This window comes from Scomber japonicus, chromosome 18 (assembly GCF_027409825.1).
Source record: "Scomber japonicus isolate fScoJap1 chromosome 18, fScoJap1.pri, whole genome shotgun sequence".
NCBI classification, from domain to species: domain Eukaryota; kingdom Metazoa; phylum Chordata; class Actinopteri; order Scombriformes; family Scombridae; genus Scomber; species Scomber japonicus.
The window spans coordinates 15,031,821-15,045,141 of record NC_070595.1 but is presented as its reverse complement, the minus strand read 5'-3'; the positions used below and the strand labels follow the sequence as shown (position 1 = coordinate 15,045,141).

General features: G+C 41.6%; 1 protein-coding gene across 1 annotated transcript; it reads left to right on the top strand.

The window, feature by feature from the left end:
- The first annotated feature begins 2,344 nt into the window (after positions 1-2,344).
- On the top strand, positions 2,345-12,572 carry nptx2a (neuronal pentraxin 2a). The gene is made up of 5 exons (XM_053338565.1): positions 2,345-2,794; positions 4,527-4,773; positions 8,079-8,323; positions 11,576-11,755; positions 12,345-12,572. Exons 1-5 carry the CDS (start codon positions 2,345-2,347, stop codon positions 12,570-12,572), a joined length of 1,350 nt encoding a protein of 449 aa, XP_053194540.1.
- Positions 12,573-13,321: the final 749 nt, after the last annotated feature.

The following is a 13,321-nucleotide window of genomic DNA, read 5'->3' as shown; positions in this document are numbered from 1 at the left end:
CATTTTGTTACACGGTTGGTTCTTCTTCGACTTGACATATGACTTATAGCAAAATAAACAGATAGATAGGTAGATAGATGGAGGACAGTTCAAACGTCGAAGCGGCAGCTGCAGCGCCGGCGGCGGAGGTACACCTGGTGGAGGAGGAGGAAGAGCAGCAGCTTGTTCCCAAGAAAAACGCGTCTTCAATCGTGTGGCAACATTTTTGTTTCAAAAGGGAAGATACTGCTCAGAAAGATGTAAAATGTAAGTTATGCAAAAAGACTGTCGTCACCAGCGAGGGCAACACATCTAACCTTGGAGTGGAGCAATTATGCTGCCACAGCCCCATCTAGTGGCCAAACTTTTTTTAGCGCACGGGGTGGCGGTAGTCAGAGCGATAGATATAACATATGTTATATCTATCGCTCTGGTGGTAGTTATCGTCCATTTATCGTTATCGAGGTGAACTGCTCAATATATCGTGATATTGATTTTAGGCCATATAGCCCAGCCCTACTTGGACTGTAACCAGCACTTTGAGAAATTAAAACAGACAGAACACAAATTGGGCATGCCATTTTTTCCACTTGTTGTTCATGTAAAAACTGTTATCTAATAGTTATAGACTAACCTCCTCTCAATCAGATTAAAACAAACACCAAGGATTATTTTTAGTACTCTTTGGCCCAGTCACAACCATGAAAGTATTATATTGGCCACAAGCACACAGAAACTGAGCCACAAATAATCAGGAACAAGATATCCTGTAAGCCTTTGCAGGCTTTATAATTTTCAGTGGTGATTTCAAATAAAATAATTACAGCAGCACTGCTTCCTTATGAACAGTAGCCTAATGTTCCCCATCAGCCAGATATAATGAAAATCTGTCATTGACTGGGCCTTTAAGAAAAATGTGTTAAAATAGTTTTTAAAAAAGCATGAAAAAAATAAAGACACTATCCAAAAGAGTAACCTGCACCAAAGACTGGTGGCCTCCATAAACTTTACATTCATACATTCTGTCATGCTTTATTATTTTTTATCAGGATGAAACGTTTATAGCAACCCAACCTATAACTATATTCAGCACGACCTAGAAAATAATAATCTAAGCAATAATCATCACAGTTTTACAGCGAGATGTGACCTTAATACATTACCAGTCTAAATAATATCTTTGAGTACACAAATCTTATTAAATAATGTGAAGAGAAAAGAATGCCATTTAAAGCACCAAGAGTTTAAGCCAAGAAGCATGCTGTGTTTAAAATTGAAATATTCTCCTTATTCAGATCAGTGTGTGTAAATGAAACAAAGCCTGGGGAACTGGTTAATTCAAGTCACACCATCAACTTCTCATTTGAACTGTGGATTTAAACTGGATTTACTCATCCTTAAAGTTTGACCTTAGATCAAGCGTGTCCTGTGGGGGTGTGGGGGGGCATCCAGACTGAGGAGTAGGGCCTATAGACGGTGCAACATTTCCCCAGTGCAGGATCCAGACAGCTGTTAAGTTTAGTACCAGAATATTACATTGTTAAATGCTATCATTCTCACTAGAAAATGCCGTAAAGATCGTATATAGCCCATCAGAGACCAATATTAATATCAAAATAAGAAACAACTGAAAAAAACATATTCTGGGGCTCTCACCCGTAGTGTTTCTTTTTGACATACTTGACATCTTTAAGCATCAGCGCATTTCATCTGGTCCAAAAAAAAAAAAGTCAATGAGACATACCCATGGCTTGACTTGGATCCACTGGGACACAGTGATGACGTACACTGAAGCTGAATAACCGGAGCTCACAGATGATGAGCGGAAGCGCCAGTGCGCAACTCCCCATAATAATCTGGCTGAGCAGCGTCGCTGTCTTTTCAGCACCACTCACTGACAATCCAACCAAGCGGAGAGGCAAGACAGGCAAGTTATCTGCAACATTACTGTGGATTTTTTTTCCTCAACATAAGAAATCATTACAACTTTTTTTCAGTGAAGGAGATAACAGAGTCAGAATTCAATCTGCCGAATTTATGCCTACCGAAAGTAAGAATTTAAGATTTATTGGTGGTATTCTTTTACGCAGGACCGACCATGTGGTTGGTGGATGTATGATTTACGATTTTTCACTGCGGATTCTGATTTGATTTTTCTCATGTTTTTAGAGACAACACAGCAGACTTTGTTTGGCCTTTTGTTACACTTTGGAAGTCCACAAAATGTCCACAAACACTTGAATTAACGAGTTTTGTGTTGAAAGAAGTTTATTTGATCATTTTACCGGAGACTTCAAACATTCAGTCTGCCTCTTAGGATTGGTTTGTTTTCCTTCAAAACGTGGGATTTGTATATCTAGTCGGGATGCTGACTTTAGTAGTTGGACTGTTATACCTGGTCAGTGGACGCACAGTGCGAACCCAGGATGCTACAGGTAGCCGCTTCGTGTGTAACGCCATTCCCCCGGGCGCAGAGCCGGGCTGCGGGTATGGTCCGTCTGGGAACCGTGTCCAGAGCAGCAGCTCTGTGGAGGACGAGCTGCGGAACACGATCATCCAGCTCCGGGAGACCATCCTGCAGCAGAAGGAGACTATAGTGAGCCAGCAGGGAACCATTAAAGAGCTCAACTCCAAACTGGCGCGCTGCGAGGCGGCAGCCGACGAGTCCTCGCAGGGCAAGTCCCGGGGTCAGGGCTCCAGACGGAAGGAGTACGGCAAAAACACAATGGGGGACCTGCCCCGGGACCCCGGGGAGACTATAGACCAGCTGGGCAAAACGATGCAAAGTCTCAAAGGTCGGCTGGAGAACTTGGAGGTAAGGTGGCACAAACATGCATCTCCTGCGTAACGGAAAATCACTTTTTTCCCTTCTGGCGTGTTATAACTGTCAATCAACACAATCACTTAAGTATATTTATGTTATAAAGCTCCTCAGCCTTAGTGGTATGTTTCTGCCTTTTCACATTGCCACCTCAGAGCAATACAAACACGTCTGAGGACACTGTGAGCTCAAATGGGGAGCCGTGAGATCCAAAGGTCACGTAATCTATACGTTATCAATCAAATATGACTCTGATGGTGAAACAAGCATCAATAAGACGTGCAACAAAAAAAATCGTGTCAAAGGTGTAATCATGCATGTAGTGCAGGGGTTTGCAATGCAACCCTGAATAATTTATTAGGTACTGTGTGTGTGTGTGTGTGTGTGTGTGTGTGTGTGTGTGTGTGTGTGTGTTCTACATAATGTTTTATTTGCAGTCATGTGACTAATTATTCATATAGCAGCTGACTAAATTAATTCCAGCAAATTTCACCTGCATCAGAGCATTGAAATTGTAAAGGATATCTAATGCTTTTGATGTAGACGTTCATATTCCTGTTGACATGAGAGCTTTGCATCACAAATAGCTCTTTGTTGAACACCTCACTTCTGCTGTGTGCATTAATTTCACAAGGCTCAAGGATCATTTAACTGATATTGAGGTCACTTATAGTGAAGTTCTTTACAGAAGAAGGTGGGTATAAACCTTGGCTTTATCTCTTATCTCGTAACAACAATATAGAGCATTTTTCACCATCTGACACCCCTGATACCATAAAGAATCACAGTATTATTTATTTGAATTCAAGGTTATTTCTATATACAGTAGGCAATGCTGCATTGCCGATCCATCCATCCCTTTATCCTCCTTCTCTCTCCCTTCCCCTCTCTCCTTGATTAGAAGCTTTAATACCCTGATCAAATCAAGGATATACTACAGCTGTGAGGTTACATATTATATTGCATTTTAATCACATATCTATTGATCTGCATCTGCTTAACATAATGATTATTGCAAGGCTGCTGTTGCTGATAACATATGGCTCCCTGGAGCAGGACTTCTCTCACTAATCAAAGTCATGTGCATATATTAACAATATTATATTCAAGACTTTGCAATTGCTTGCTTCAGTGCCAGGGAAACTCTCATTTGAGCCTTTCAGATGGTTCCATTGTATCAGAAAGGATTAATCAAACTCAGTGAATGTGCCACAGTGTCTGGATCCCAAAGTGAACCAGACAGCAGGGCAGCACATTAGCACAGCTTTAGAAATGAACATCTGAGGGCATTTTTCAGCACAGTGAATGCAGCACAGCTTGGGCCTGTGCAGTTGTTGTCCCCCTTTTTGAAAACCATCTGTGATCACACCCAATGTGAAGTCTGGGTGACGTCACATGTGGCGCCTACCTTTAATACCCGACCCAGCCACTGGGGTTTGGCAGGTCACCAATCAAAGTCCACCATATCTTCATTTTGATATTGCTGTGTAAAAAACAATGTTGCTCACAGGATAACAGACCTCAAATGTAGATAGGACATCAGGGATCTACTGCAAATGTAGGTCTTGATGGAGATTTAATGCCTGTTGAAATGAAACCTGCACAATTACCTGAATTAATTGTGTCATTGTTGTGTTGTTCCACTGCGCCCCTGCATCTATCAATCTATCATCCATCCACCTGCCTGTCTGGTGTTCCTTGCAATATTTCCGACTCTGCCTCCCAGCAGCAGAGTTTGCGTCTCCCTAGCACAAATGTGTCAGCTGGAACTGTCTCGGCCCTGGCTCCCCTACCACCAGAGCTGCGGGAGCTGCTGCGGCAGCGTCTGGGGGCACTGGAGACCCAGCTCCTCCGGAAGGTGGCCGAGCTGGAGGAGGAAAAGAGCCAGCTCTACAATGAAACAGCGGCCCACCGCCAACGCACAGAGAGTGCTCTCAATTCCCTCCTGGAGAGGATCACCGAGCTTGAGAAAAGTAAGTGATACAATGGGTGATGTGAAATGTTGGCCATGTTTAACACCAGACTTTTTCTGTTTTTTGTTTTTTTTTTGTCAGCTAGATTTAGCACTAATTAGTCAATCCCTGTGCAAATTTCTGACGATGCAAGTAAAAATCTCACAACATAGTTTTTCTCAGAGCCATTCTCATCGTTGCTCCTGGTCTTGAAAATGAGGCTTGGAATGCAACACTGAATGCTTAATTAGTTTAAGCAATATTGGAGAGATGTCCACACTCGAGGGTATCACTTTGATGGTAGATATCAAAATCACATCTCTGCCTAAAGGAAAAATATTTTAGAAGATTATTTTATCACTCACTGGACATTTCTTGTAGCCCTATGCCCCTTGAGGCTCAGGTGATTCACTCAGTGGCTGTTTGCAGATATGTTTGGGTTAACCAAAGTTAAAGGAAGTGGGCACAACAACATTACCACCTAGAGCCAATACCACAACCCTGCAATAAATAATATCTTTGTGAGCCTTCTTAAGTTCGACTTATGTCAAGAAGGTGTCAGAGAGGTGTTGATTCAGTGATTATTGAGGCTGTAGTTTGCAGTGTTGTTTTGTCAGCTGGGAATTTGAGGCTTTTTGTACTATTTTGTGTACTTGTTGTAACCCTTATACTGACTTGCAGATTGTCAACGTGACTGTTATATATGCATCATGGTATACATGTGTCATATAGCCAGAGAAATGGCAGTATTCATGCATAATTGCTGTTAATAGTGGAGAGAGTAGCTAATACTACTTTCAACACAGAGACAAAACTGTGGCTCAGTCCTATTACAGTTGCCCTAGTGCGAACCACAGTGCAAAGTAGTGCATTTGTGAGGTTTTCTCTTTTTTCACCTGTGTTATTCTCATTGTCTCTTTAATTTTTTATTCAGCTTCTCTCTCTCACTCACTGCGTGCCTGTCTATCTTGATCAGACATGATCTTGCATTTATATTTACTCTAGTTTCTTGTTTATTCCTGTGTTTTCTTGTTTATTTTAAATGTTTAAACTCTTGTAATCTTTTACTGACCAACATCCGCATACAGTATAATCCACAAGCTGTGATCCATTTGGCTCCAACTGACCGTAGAGAGGACAGGTCATGCTTATTGTGATTTTCTGTTATTTTTATACTGTTATTATGTCAGCTGTCTGTTGAACATAGTCAAAGCTCCAAAACCTGAGGTGGACTTAAGTAAAAATGCTCCCTAATGAAATGCTTACACTTTGTTTGCAGTGTTACCTCTACATACCTCTGTTAGCAACATGTTATAAGAGTAACATATTGCTTACACACCAATGCTTCAGTATTTATAATCTAATGAGTGGCTGTTCTGTATTGGGAGCAAATACCAAATTGTTGGGTTTTTTCACCTTCATTAAACGGCAACTCATTACATGAGCACAACTTGAACACGCTATCAAATGCTGAGAGATTTTACAGGTTCACATTTGTTTATTAAGTTAATATTACATGCCAAGTTTTATCCTGTTTTGCCTGCCTTTGTGTCTGCAAGCTCTTTGATTCAGTTGATGGCTTATAGAGTCCCAGAACTTCAGCTGATTCAAAGTTTGGACATGTCTGTTGTTGCTTTTAGTTAGCCGTACTAGCCAGCTGTAGCAACAGTCAAGACACCAAACCCAGACTCATGATACCATTGGTCAGGATGGTTATTTCTGATTGTCTGGTGTTAAATCAGAGCTAAGAGCCATGGAATGTTTGATCAATGAACCCCTGCAGTGGCAAGCTCAATTCAGCTCACCTCACAGCTGGCTGTATTGAAACCTGGCCTCATTCCAGGTGTTTCCCTGGTCCTTTTGCCTGATGAAAATAAATGTAATGTTAGTTAGGCCTCCTGGGCGACTGTTTTCAGACTCTCTCCCTCTCTTTGACCTGATGAGCAACAAGAATTACCTTGTGCTGTCAAACTCTTTTGCGCCACCGGTATATCTGACAGATGCTGGACCATCTTTTCTCTGGGGCTGCCCCAGGAGAACAGCTTGAGGGGTCAAGAAACGGGGTATCTCTCCCTGCTCCTCAACATCTCTCCTGCAACATCTCCAGCGGTCCTGTGTCATGGCTTCCCCTGCTGCTGAGTGGCACCCGCTGCAGCAACAGTTTGCACAACCTCTGGACACGGCTGCGTTGGTTCACATGTACAACATCAACTACAGAGACCCTTAGTTCTCTTAATTTGAGATTCAATAATCAGGTTTATGGAAGAGAAGAAGGAGAATTACCTGCCGTTTTTCTGTTTTTAAGACATTGGATATTGTGGAAAACATCCTTCCTGTCCTAGACCATCATCCCATTGTGTCTTGGACAGGAAGGACAGCAGACCTACAACATACACTCAAAAATAATAGAAAATCTGAGTAAACAGTGTATCCTTTCTGTTCCAATGCCCACACTGGGCTTTTAGTCGTCTTTATGATGTTGACTAGTAACCACAGTTTTTTTATTGCCACTGGTTACAGCTTCATTAGTCATCCTCAGAAATGGTAACCTTTACCCCAAAGCAGGGGCACAAGCCTAACTGAAACAACCCTAACCCTAACCCTAACCCTCATCTCACACATTTGTAGTCTATCAACAGATGAAGTGAATTGTTCAGTCATGCTTTCTCCAACTTTATAATGTATCCACTAAGAATCTGGAAACTGTCATCCATGCTTTTCAAACATCCCACTTTAATTAATGTAACTTGCTACATTTCTGTCACCCTCAAAACAACCTCTCCAAACTTCAACTAGTTGAAAATTCGGCAGCAAGACTTCTCACAGAATCCAGATTATATCACTGATTTACTAACCTCTTACAAGCCTGAATGCATCCTACCACTGTTTCTGAGCTACACACAAACTAACCAACCCAAACAGAGTGTGAACACCCATGTGAAAAGCCTGATGAGAATAATAATAATAACAATGAGTACTGTATTTTTGTGTCCTGGGACTCCATATGGCACATTGTCTTTTAATTGCAGCCAACAGACTGGTTTGCAGAATGACTTATGAATCCCACCGCCAAAGTGATGTCTTATTAGAAGTAGCTGGCAATCCATGACCAACACTAGAACCTTCATTTTGCATCTTTCCCAGTGATCTTCGTCCTTGTCATCCTCCTCCTGATTGTTGATGATTTTTGCAATAATTGTGATCACCATTCTCAGACACTTCTACTAAAATTATCATCAGAACAGGACAAAAAAGATTACTTTGATGTCATAACACAACAAAGATTACTTTAAACATATAACCACATTGCCATTATCTATCAACAGGTAACAATGCCTTTAAGTCACCTGAGGATTTCAAGGTGTCCCTCCCTCTGCGCACTAACTACCTGTATGGACGCATCAAGAAGAGCCTCCCAGAAATGTACGCCTTCACCGTGTGTATGTGGCTCAAGTCCAGCGCCAGCCCCGGCATAGGAACCCCGTTCTCATATGGTGTGCCAGGACAAGCCAACGAGATAGTCCTCATTGAATGGGGGAACAACCCCATTGAGCTTCTGGTCAATGATAAGGTAGGTCCATATTACCTTGTATCACACTGTGGTTAAGGTCTGGTTAGGTTTAGGCACAAAAACACTTGGTTAGGGTTATGAAAAGATCGTTTTAGATTAAAGTGATCACTCAAAACGTGGTGTGGGATAAGGTTACTTCCTTATAGTTACACAACATCATTGTCATAGCAACAGCAAACACTACAACAATTATAGTTACTGACATTCACATTTGTAAGTGGAAAGCAAACACCAGTCACCTGTAGCTGTAGCCTGCCACCTCCAAATAAGGATATTTATCTTATATCGACGTCATCTGAACTACGTCACTTCTCCGGATCATAATTACAACAGCCACTAGATGGAGTTGTTGGCACTGAGTATACATGCATGTATTTTTCACGCCTATCCTAGTGGACCCGTGGGTATATTACACACTTTGGCGGGATATTGGGCCGGTCCATAATGAGAATGGTGTTCTTTCAGGATTTGTGGAAGGAGAGGAGAGCACGACTGATACTTTTATTCTGCCCTAATTTCAGAAGCTCAGAATCATTTATTATTTGCAACACTGCTGGCTGAAGCAGCAAACGTGGATCGGCAGTGACTCTAATAAGTGCAAAGAACACATGTATACATTCTCTTTGTGGTGTGAAACCAGCAGCTAGTTACAGCATGTACATATGAGCACAATAACGATACAGCTGAGTTTCACTGACCATCAGCTCTGAATATTTAATTTTGTACCTTATAAACATTTAATATCATTGACCTACATTCCACACACCCCCAAGAATAACAGTAATTCATTAGAGAACTTAAGCTGCCATGTGTGCTCATTTGAAGGCCTCATCTTCTTTCCTCTCTGTAGACATTGTATTGTAGCTACACGGTCATATGCTGCAAGCTCCTAGTCAATGGGACTTCAATTAGCACAACAGAAAACAAAGTGGTAGAAACATACATGAATATTTTATTACATTTAGTCTTAAAAGGGAAAGAATTGTAATTGTTAAGTTAGTGTAAGCTGTAAAAACAGATTTTTCTGTTTGCTGATGGCACAGTTCCTTCTGCAGCAGTGTAACAATGGATTTGGGGGGATTTTTTTGGTAGAATTTTCCCACACTGGAGAGGATTTTTTTTTCCCACTGTCTTGTTTACGTTGGGCGTTATTGGCACAGGCAGGTCTCCTCGCAGCTTCCCCTTCACCATGCATTATACATGTGTTCAAGTCAGACAGATGAGAAAAAGATAGTGGGAGAAAGGGATGAGAGTATGTGTGCGAGAACGAGCAAAAGGGGTAGGAAACAGAAAAGCTGCAGAGCTTTGGGCATGATGGAGTGCTGAGAAGAGAGGGGGAAAGAGTGAAAGATCAGAAGATGCCAGGAAAAAGGAAGTCATAATGTGCTGGAAACTAGAAAAGAAAGCAACAGAACGAAAGCAAGATGGAGGAGGGCAAGACAAGACTAGTGAATATGATTACCACATGTGCAGCAGCACATCCATGTGTTGAACTTGTTCACAGTGATAACAGGGTCCACTGGGGAACATTATTTATGCTTTCATTTGACTGCACACGGAGAAGGAAGGAAGGAATTAAGAAGTGCAAAGTCTTCTGTATTTGGGGGTAGCTATGCGGAGGGGGACCCTATATTGTTAAAGTGATAACCTCATTAAGATTCTCTCATAATTTGCTTTCTGAGTTAAACTCCAAGTTCAATAAAATATGCGTATGGCATCTCCATTTTCTTGTCAAATATGACTGCCAGGAGTTTAATCTGTAATGAGTTCAACCAGTCTTGTACAACATTATCTCTGTGTTCCTTCGGCAAGTGTTCATGTGTAATCTGATGCTCTCAGCTTTATGAACTCGGTGTTATCTGGAATAGAAATTCAAATTTTACAGAGACTTCAAGTAATTAAATGCAGATGATTACAGATTTGTATTATTACCGTTCAAAATTAATATGTTTAACGTGCTTGATTTTTACTGGGAGAGCTCATTCTTTACAATGAATCCACATTAAGAGACATAATTTGTATCACCCTTGCTTGGAGGCAGAAAATGTATTGACTTGTTCTCCTTTAACATGACAGTCTAAAAACTGTTTAGGACCCATTCTGCACTCTTTGTGGATTTGAGGAATAAAATATCCTTTGAACCATAAATATAAGGCATTAGGTGTTCTTTTCCACAGCAGATATTTTGACATGTCCTTATGGAAGAAGCATAGATGTAGCTTTTCAGTCTTTTAGATTTACCAGCTCTAGGATTCTGCTGCTATTGCACATGTTGGCTCACTGGGACATAGAACAAAATGGCACCTTTGCTTATCCTGAAGTCAAAGTATCTACTCTGGAAAAAGCCTATTACTTAGTAGAAAAAAATCCTTCTATGTAATAACTGTAAAATTGTGCCTTTTATGTTTTGAGATGAGACCACTTGTAGTCATTTAAATGAAAATGAGTGAGTCATGTATTCATAGCCATGTATGCCCTGTGGATACAGTGTTTCAATATTAAGCTCTTTGTGTACCAAGCATCACAGCTGTAATGTATTAAATGCTGCAGAATATTTGACAAGACTTTATTTTTCATTTTAAATCTTTAAACAGTCAGTGAAGCACAGAATACTCTGACTCAGTGAGACTTTATAATTATGCCACTAGTGTTCACTATAGCCCCAGCAGCTTCAAAATGCCACACGGCTTCCTTAACCAGGTCAATTGCTTCTGTAATTGCAAGTGACTTGAATTTTATTTTCAGTGACTCTTCCCATCTTTTCAGGTTTATTTGTTTCTTGAGCTGCAACTAAACAGTATTACAGATGGGTGTGGAGGTCTTCAGGCTCCAAAGAAAAAGCCTAATGAGTTAGTGACACGTTCACAATCTCATGTGTTGCACTATCCTCAGTGGACTGTGATGTCATTGCATTGGGTTGGTAAAATAACCAGTTACTTTTCTTTGATCTCTGAACAAAGCACAAACGCATAAGAGGACACTGTTTTGCTGTTAGCTACCCGACTGCTTTGAAGGATGCTCTATCCCTTGATGTCACCTGGGTAATCTAAATTTTATATGTCGCACTGGCTCATCTGGAGAATTCTCTGCACAGGGCTGTCTCTTTGAAGCCGTAACCCTTCTAATTACTGTCCTTGTTTCTAACATGCTGCAATTAATCTTAAACCTCTCTTGACTCATCTTGCCCCCTCATATTCCCCTTCCTCTCCCTGCTCTCATGTCACTCACCCTTTGCCTGAAACTCTGCACCAGGTGGCCCAGCTTCCTCTGTCTGTGAGTGATGGGCGCTGGCACCACATCTGCATCACCTGGACAACCAGAGACGGTTTCTGGGAGGCTTACCAGGATGGCGAGCGCCTAGGCACTGGGGACAACCTGGCCCCCTGGCACCCAATTAAACCTGGAGGGGTGATCATCCTGGGCCAGGAGCAGGTGAGAGCAGTAGAGAAGCTTAGAACAGGTGTGTGCCTGTATGAGTGTGTGAGTGTGTGTTTTTCCTTGTGTTGGTAAGATATCTGTGTATTCTCCCCTGAGCTCATTGCCGGAGGCACAGAGCAGGGAGTAGGGGAAAAGAGACAGAGAAGCTCTTCTCACGCTATTGTGGCCCTTTCAGTAATACCTCATTCATCTATTTCTAAACTGCAACATTATGCCCTTGGGAGCCACGTTAGCAGGTCATTTAAGCAGTTGTCTTCATGACAGCGACCATGTATATATTTTAAAAATGTACAGTGACGTCTGAATAATGTCCACAGAGAGAATACTGCATTAATTTGGAGCTTAAGGAGAGTTGTGTTGCTTTATCTTTCAGTCATACTTACAAGGTGAGATTGCTGCAGATTGCACAATGGTAGAGATTTCATAACACTTTTAAAGTGGCAGCATACTTAAAAATATCCAGCGTCATATTGCAGTTTAATGAAAATCAAACAGAATTCATCAATTTTAATTAAAGTCTGTTTACATTTTCCTCCGAAGGAAACTTGTATCATAAACTCTGATCCTCTGCTTTTTTATGAAGGACATAGTCGGAGGCCGTTTTGATGCCACCCAGGCCTTTGTGGGAGAGCTGAGCCAGTTCAACATGTGGGACCGAGTGCTGCGACCAGTGGACATCATGGGCCTGGCCAACTGCTCAGCTTACATGCCCGGCAATGTGGTTCCATGGATTGATGCAAACGTGGAAGTGTTTGGTGGTGCTAGTAAAGCTGCTCTGGAGATCTGTGAAGATCGCGCTTTTGATTCCTAAAGGATGTGATGTAAGGGATCCAGTATGGCCACTGGGATCGAGAAGCTAAGTATTCTGACTGTTTGTGGCTTCTGTCAAATCCCAAAGGAAAGAGTTTTTGCATATTTATAGGGTCTGGTTATGTAGTCTCAAAGACTCCATATTCACTGGATTCAGACTGTGTTGATGCGTCCATTTAATTTCAACCCTGAAGATGTCACAGGGAGACTTAAAATTCATCTCCTCATCTGAAGAAGTGCTGTTGCATCAGTCAACAGTAATGATATGACCTACTGTCATTCTGTGTTTTCTATTCTGCTTTCATTTGACTCCTCTTTGAAAAACAGCTCTTTTCGGTTGCATTCCTTATATTGACAATGCTGTGCTATATTTGTAGTGAATGTGAGCTCAAACAGGCTTTGATGTGTTGTGGAACACTATTCCTGACTTACATGGTAGAGTGCTACATGCTGTGAGCCTCCCCGCTGTTTGAAGAGCAATGAGGTACCGAACCAGAGGCCAGCTGAAATGGGGTGGATGCTCATGAGTTCAAAGTGGATGAGAACCACCCTCGCTGTTGATTATTTTATGTGTCCCAACATGGCTGATTGTCTAAATGTTATGCATGAGCCCAAACAGGGGATGGAAGTCAGTTAAGAAGTGACAGTGCATGCCTTCTGTCAGCACATAGAGAGTATGTCCAAATAAGCCAACGCAGTGTGCTGACAAAAATTACGTAAGAGTGTGTGTGTCTGTGTATGTTTATGTGC

Bases quoted from the DNA above. Each gene is read 5' to 3' on its own strand.
- nptx2a (XM_053338565.1), top strand. From the start codon at position 2,345: ATGCTGACTTTAGTAGTTGGACTGTTATACCTGGTCAGTGGACGCACA. The intron at 2,795-4,526 runs GTAAGGTGGCAC...TCTGCCTCCCAG, and splicing joins GTCGGCTGGAGAACTTGGAG to CAGCAGAGTTTGCGTCTCCC. The intron at 11,756-12,344 runs GTGAGAGCAGTA...TTTTTTATGAAG, and splicing joins TCATCCTGGGCCAGGAGCAG to GACATAGTCGGAGGCCGTTT.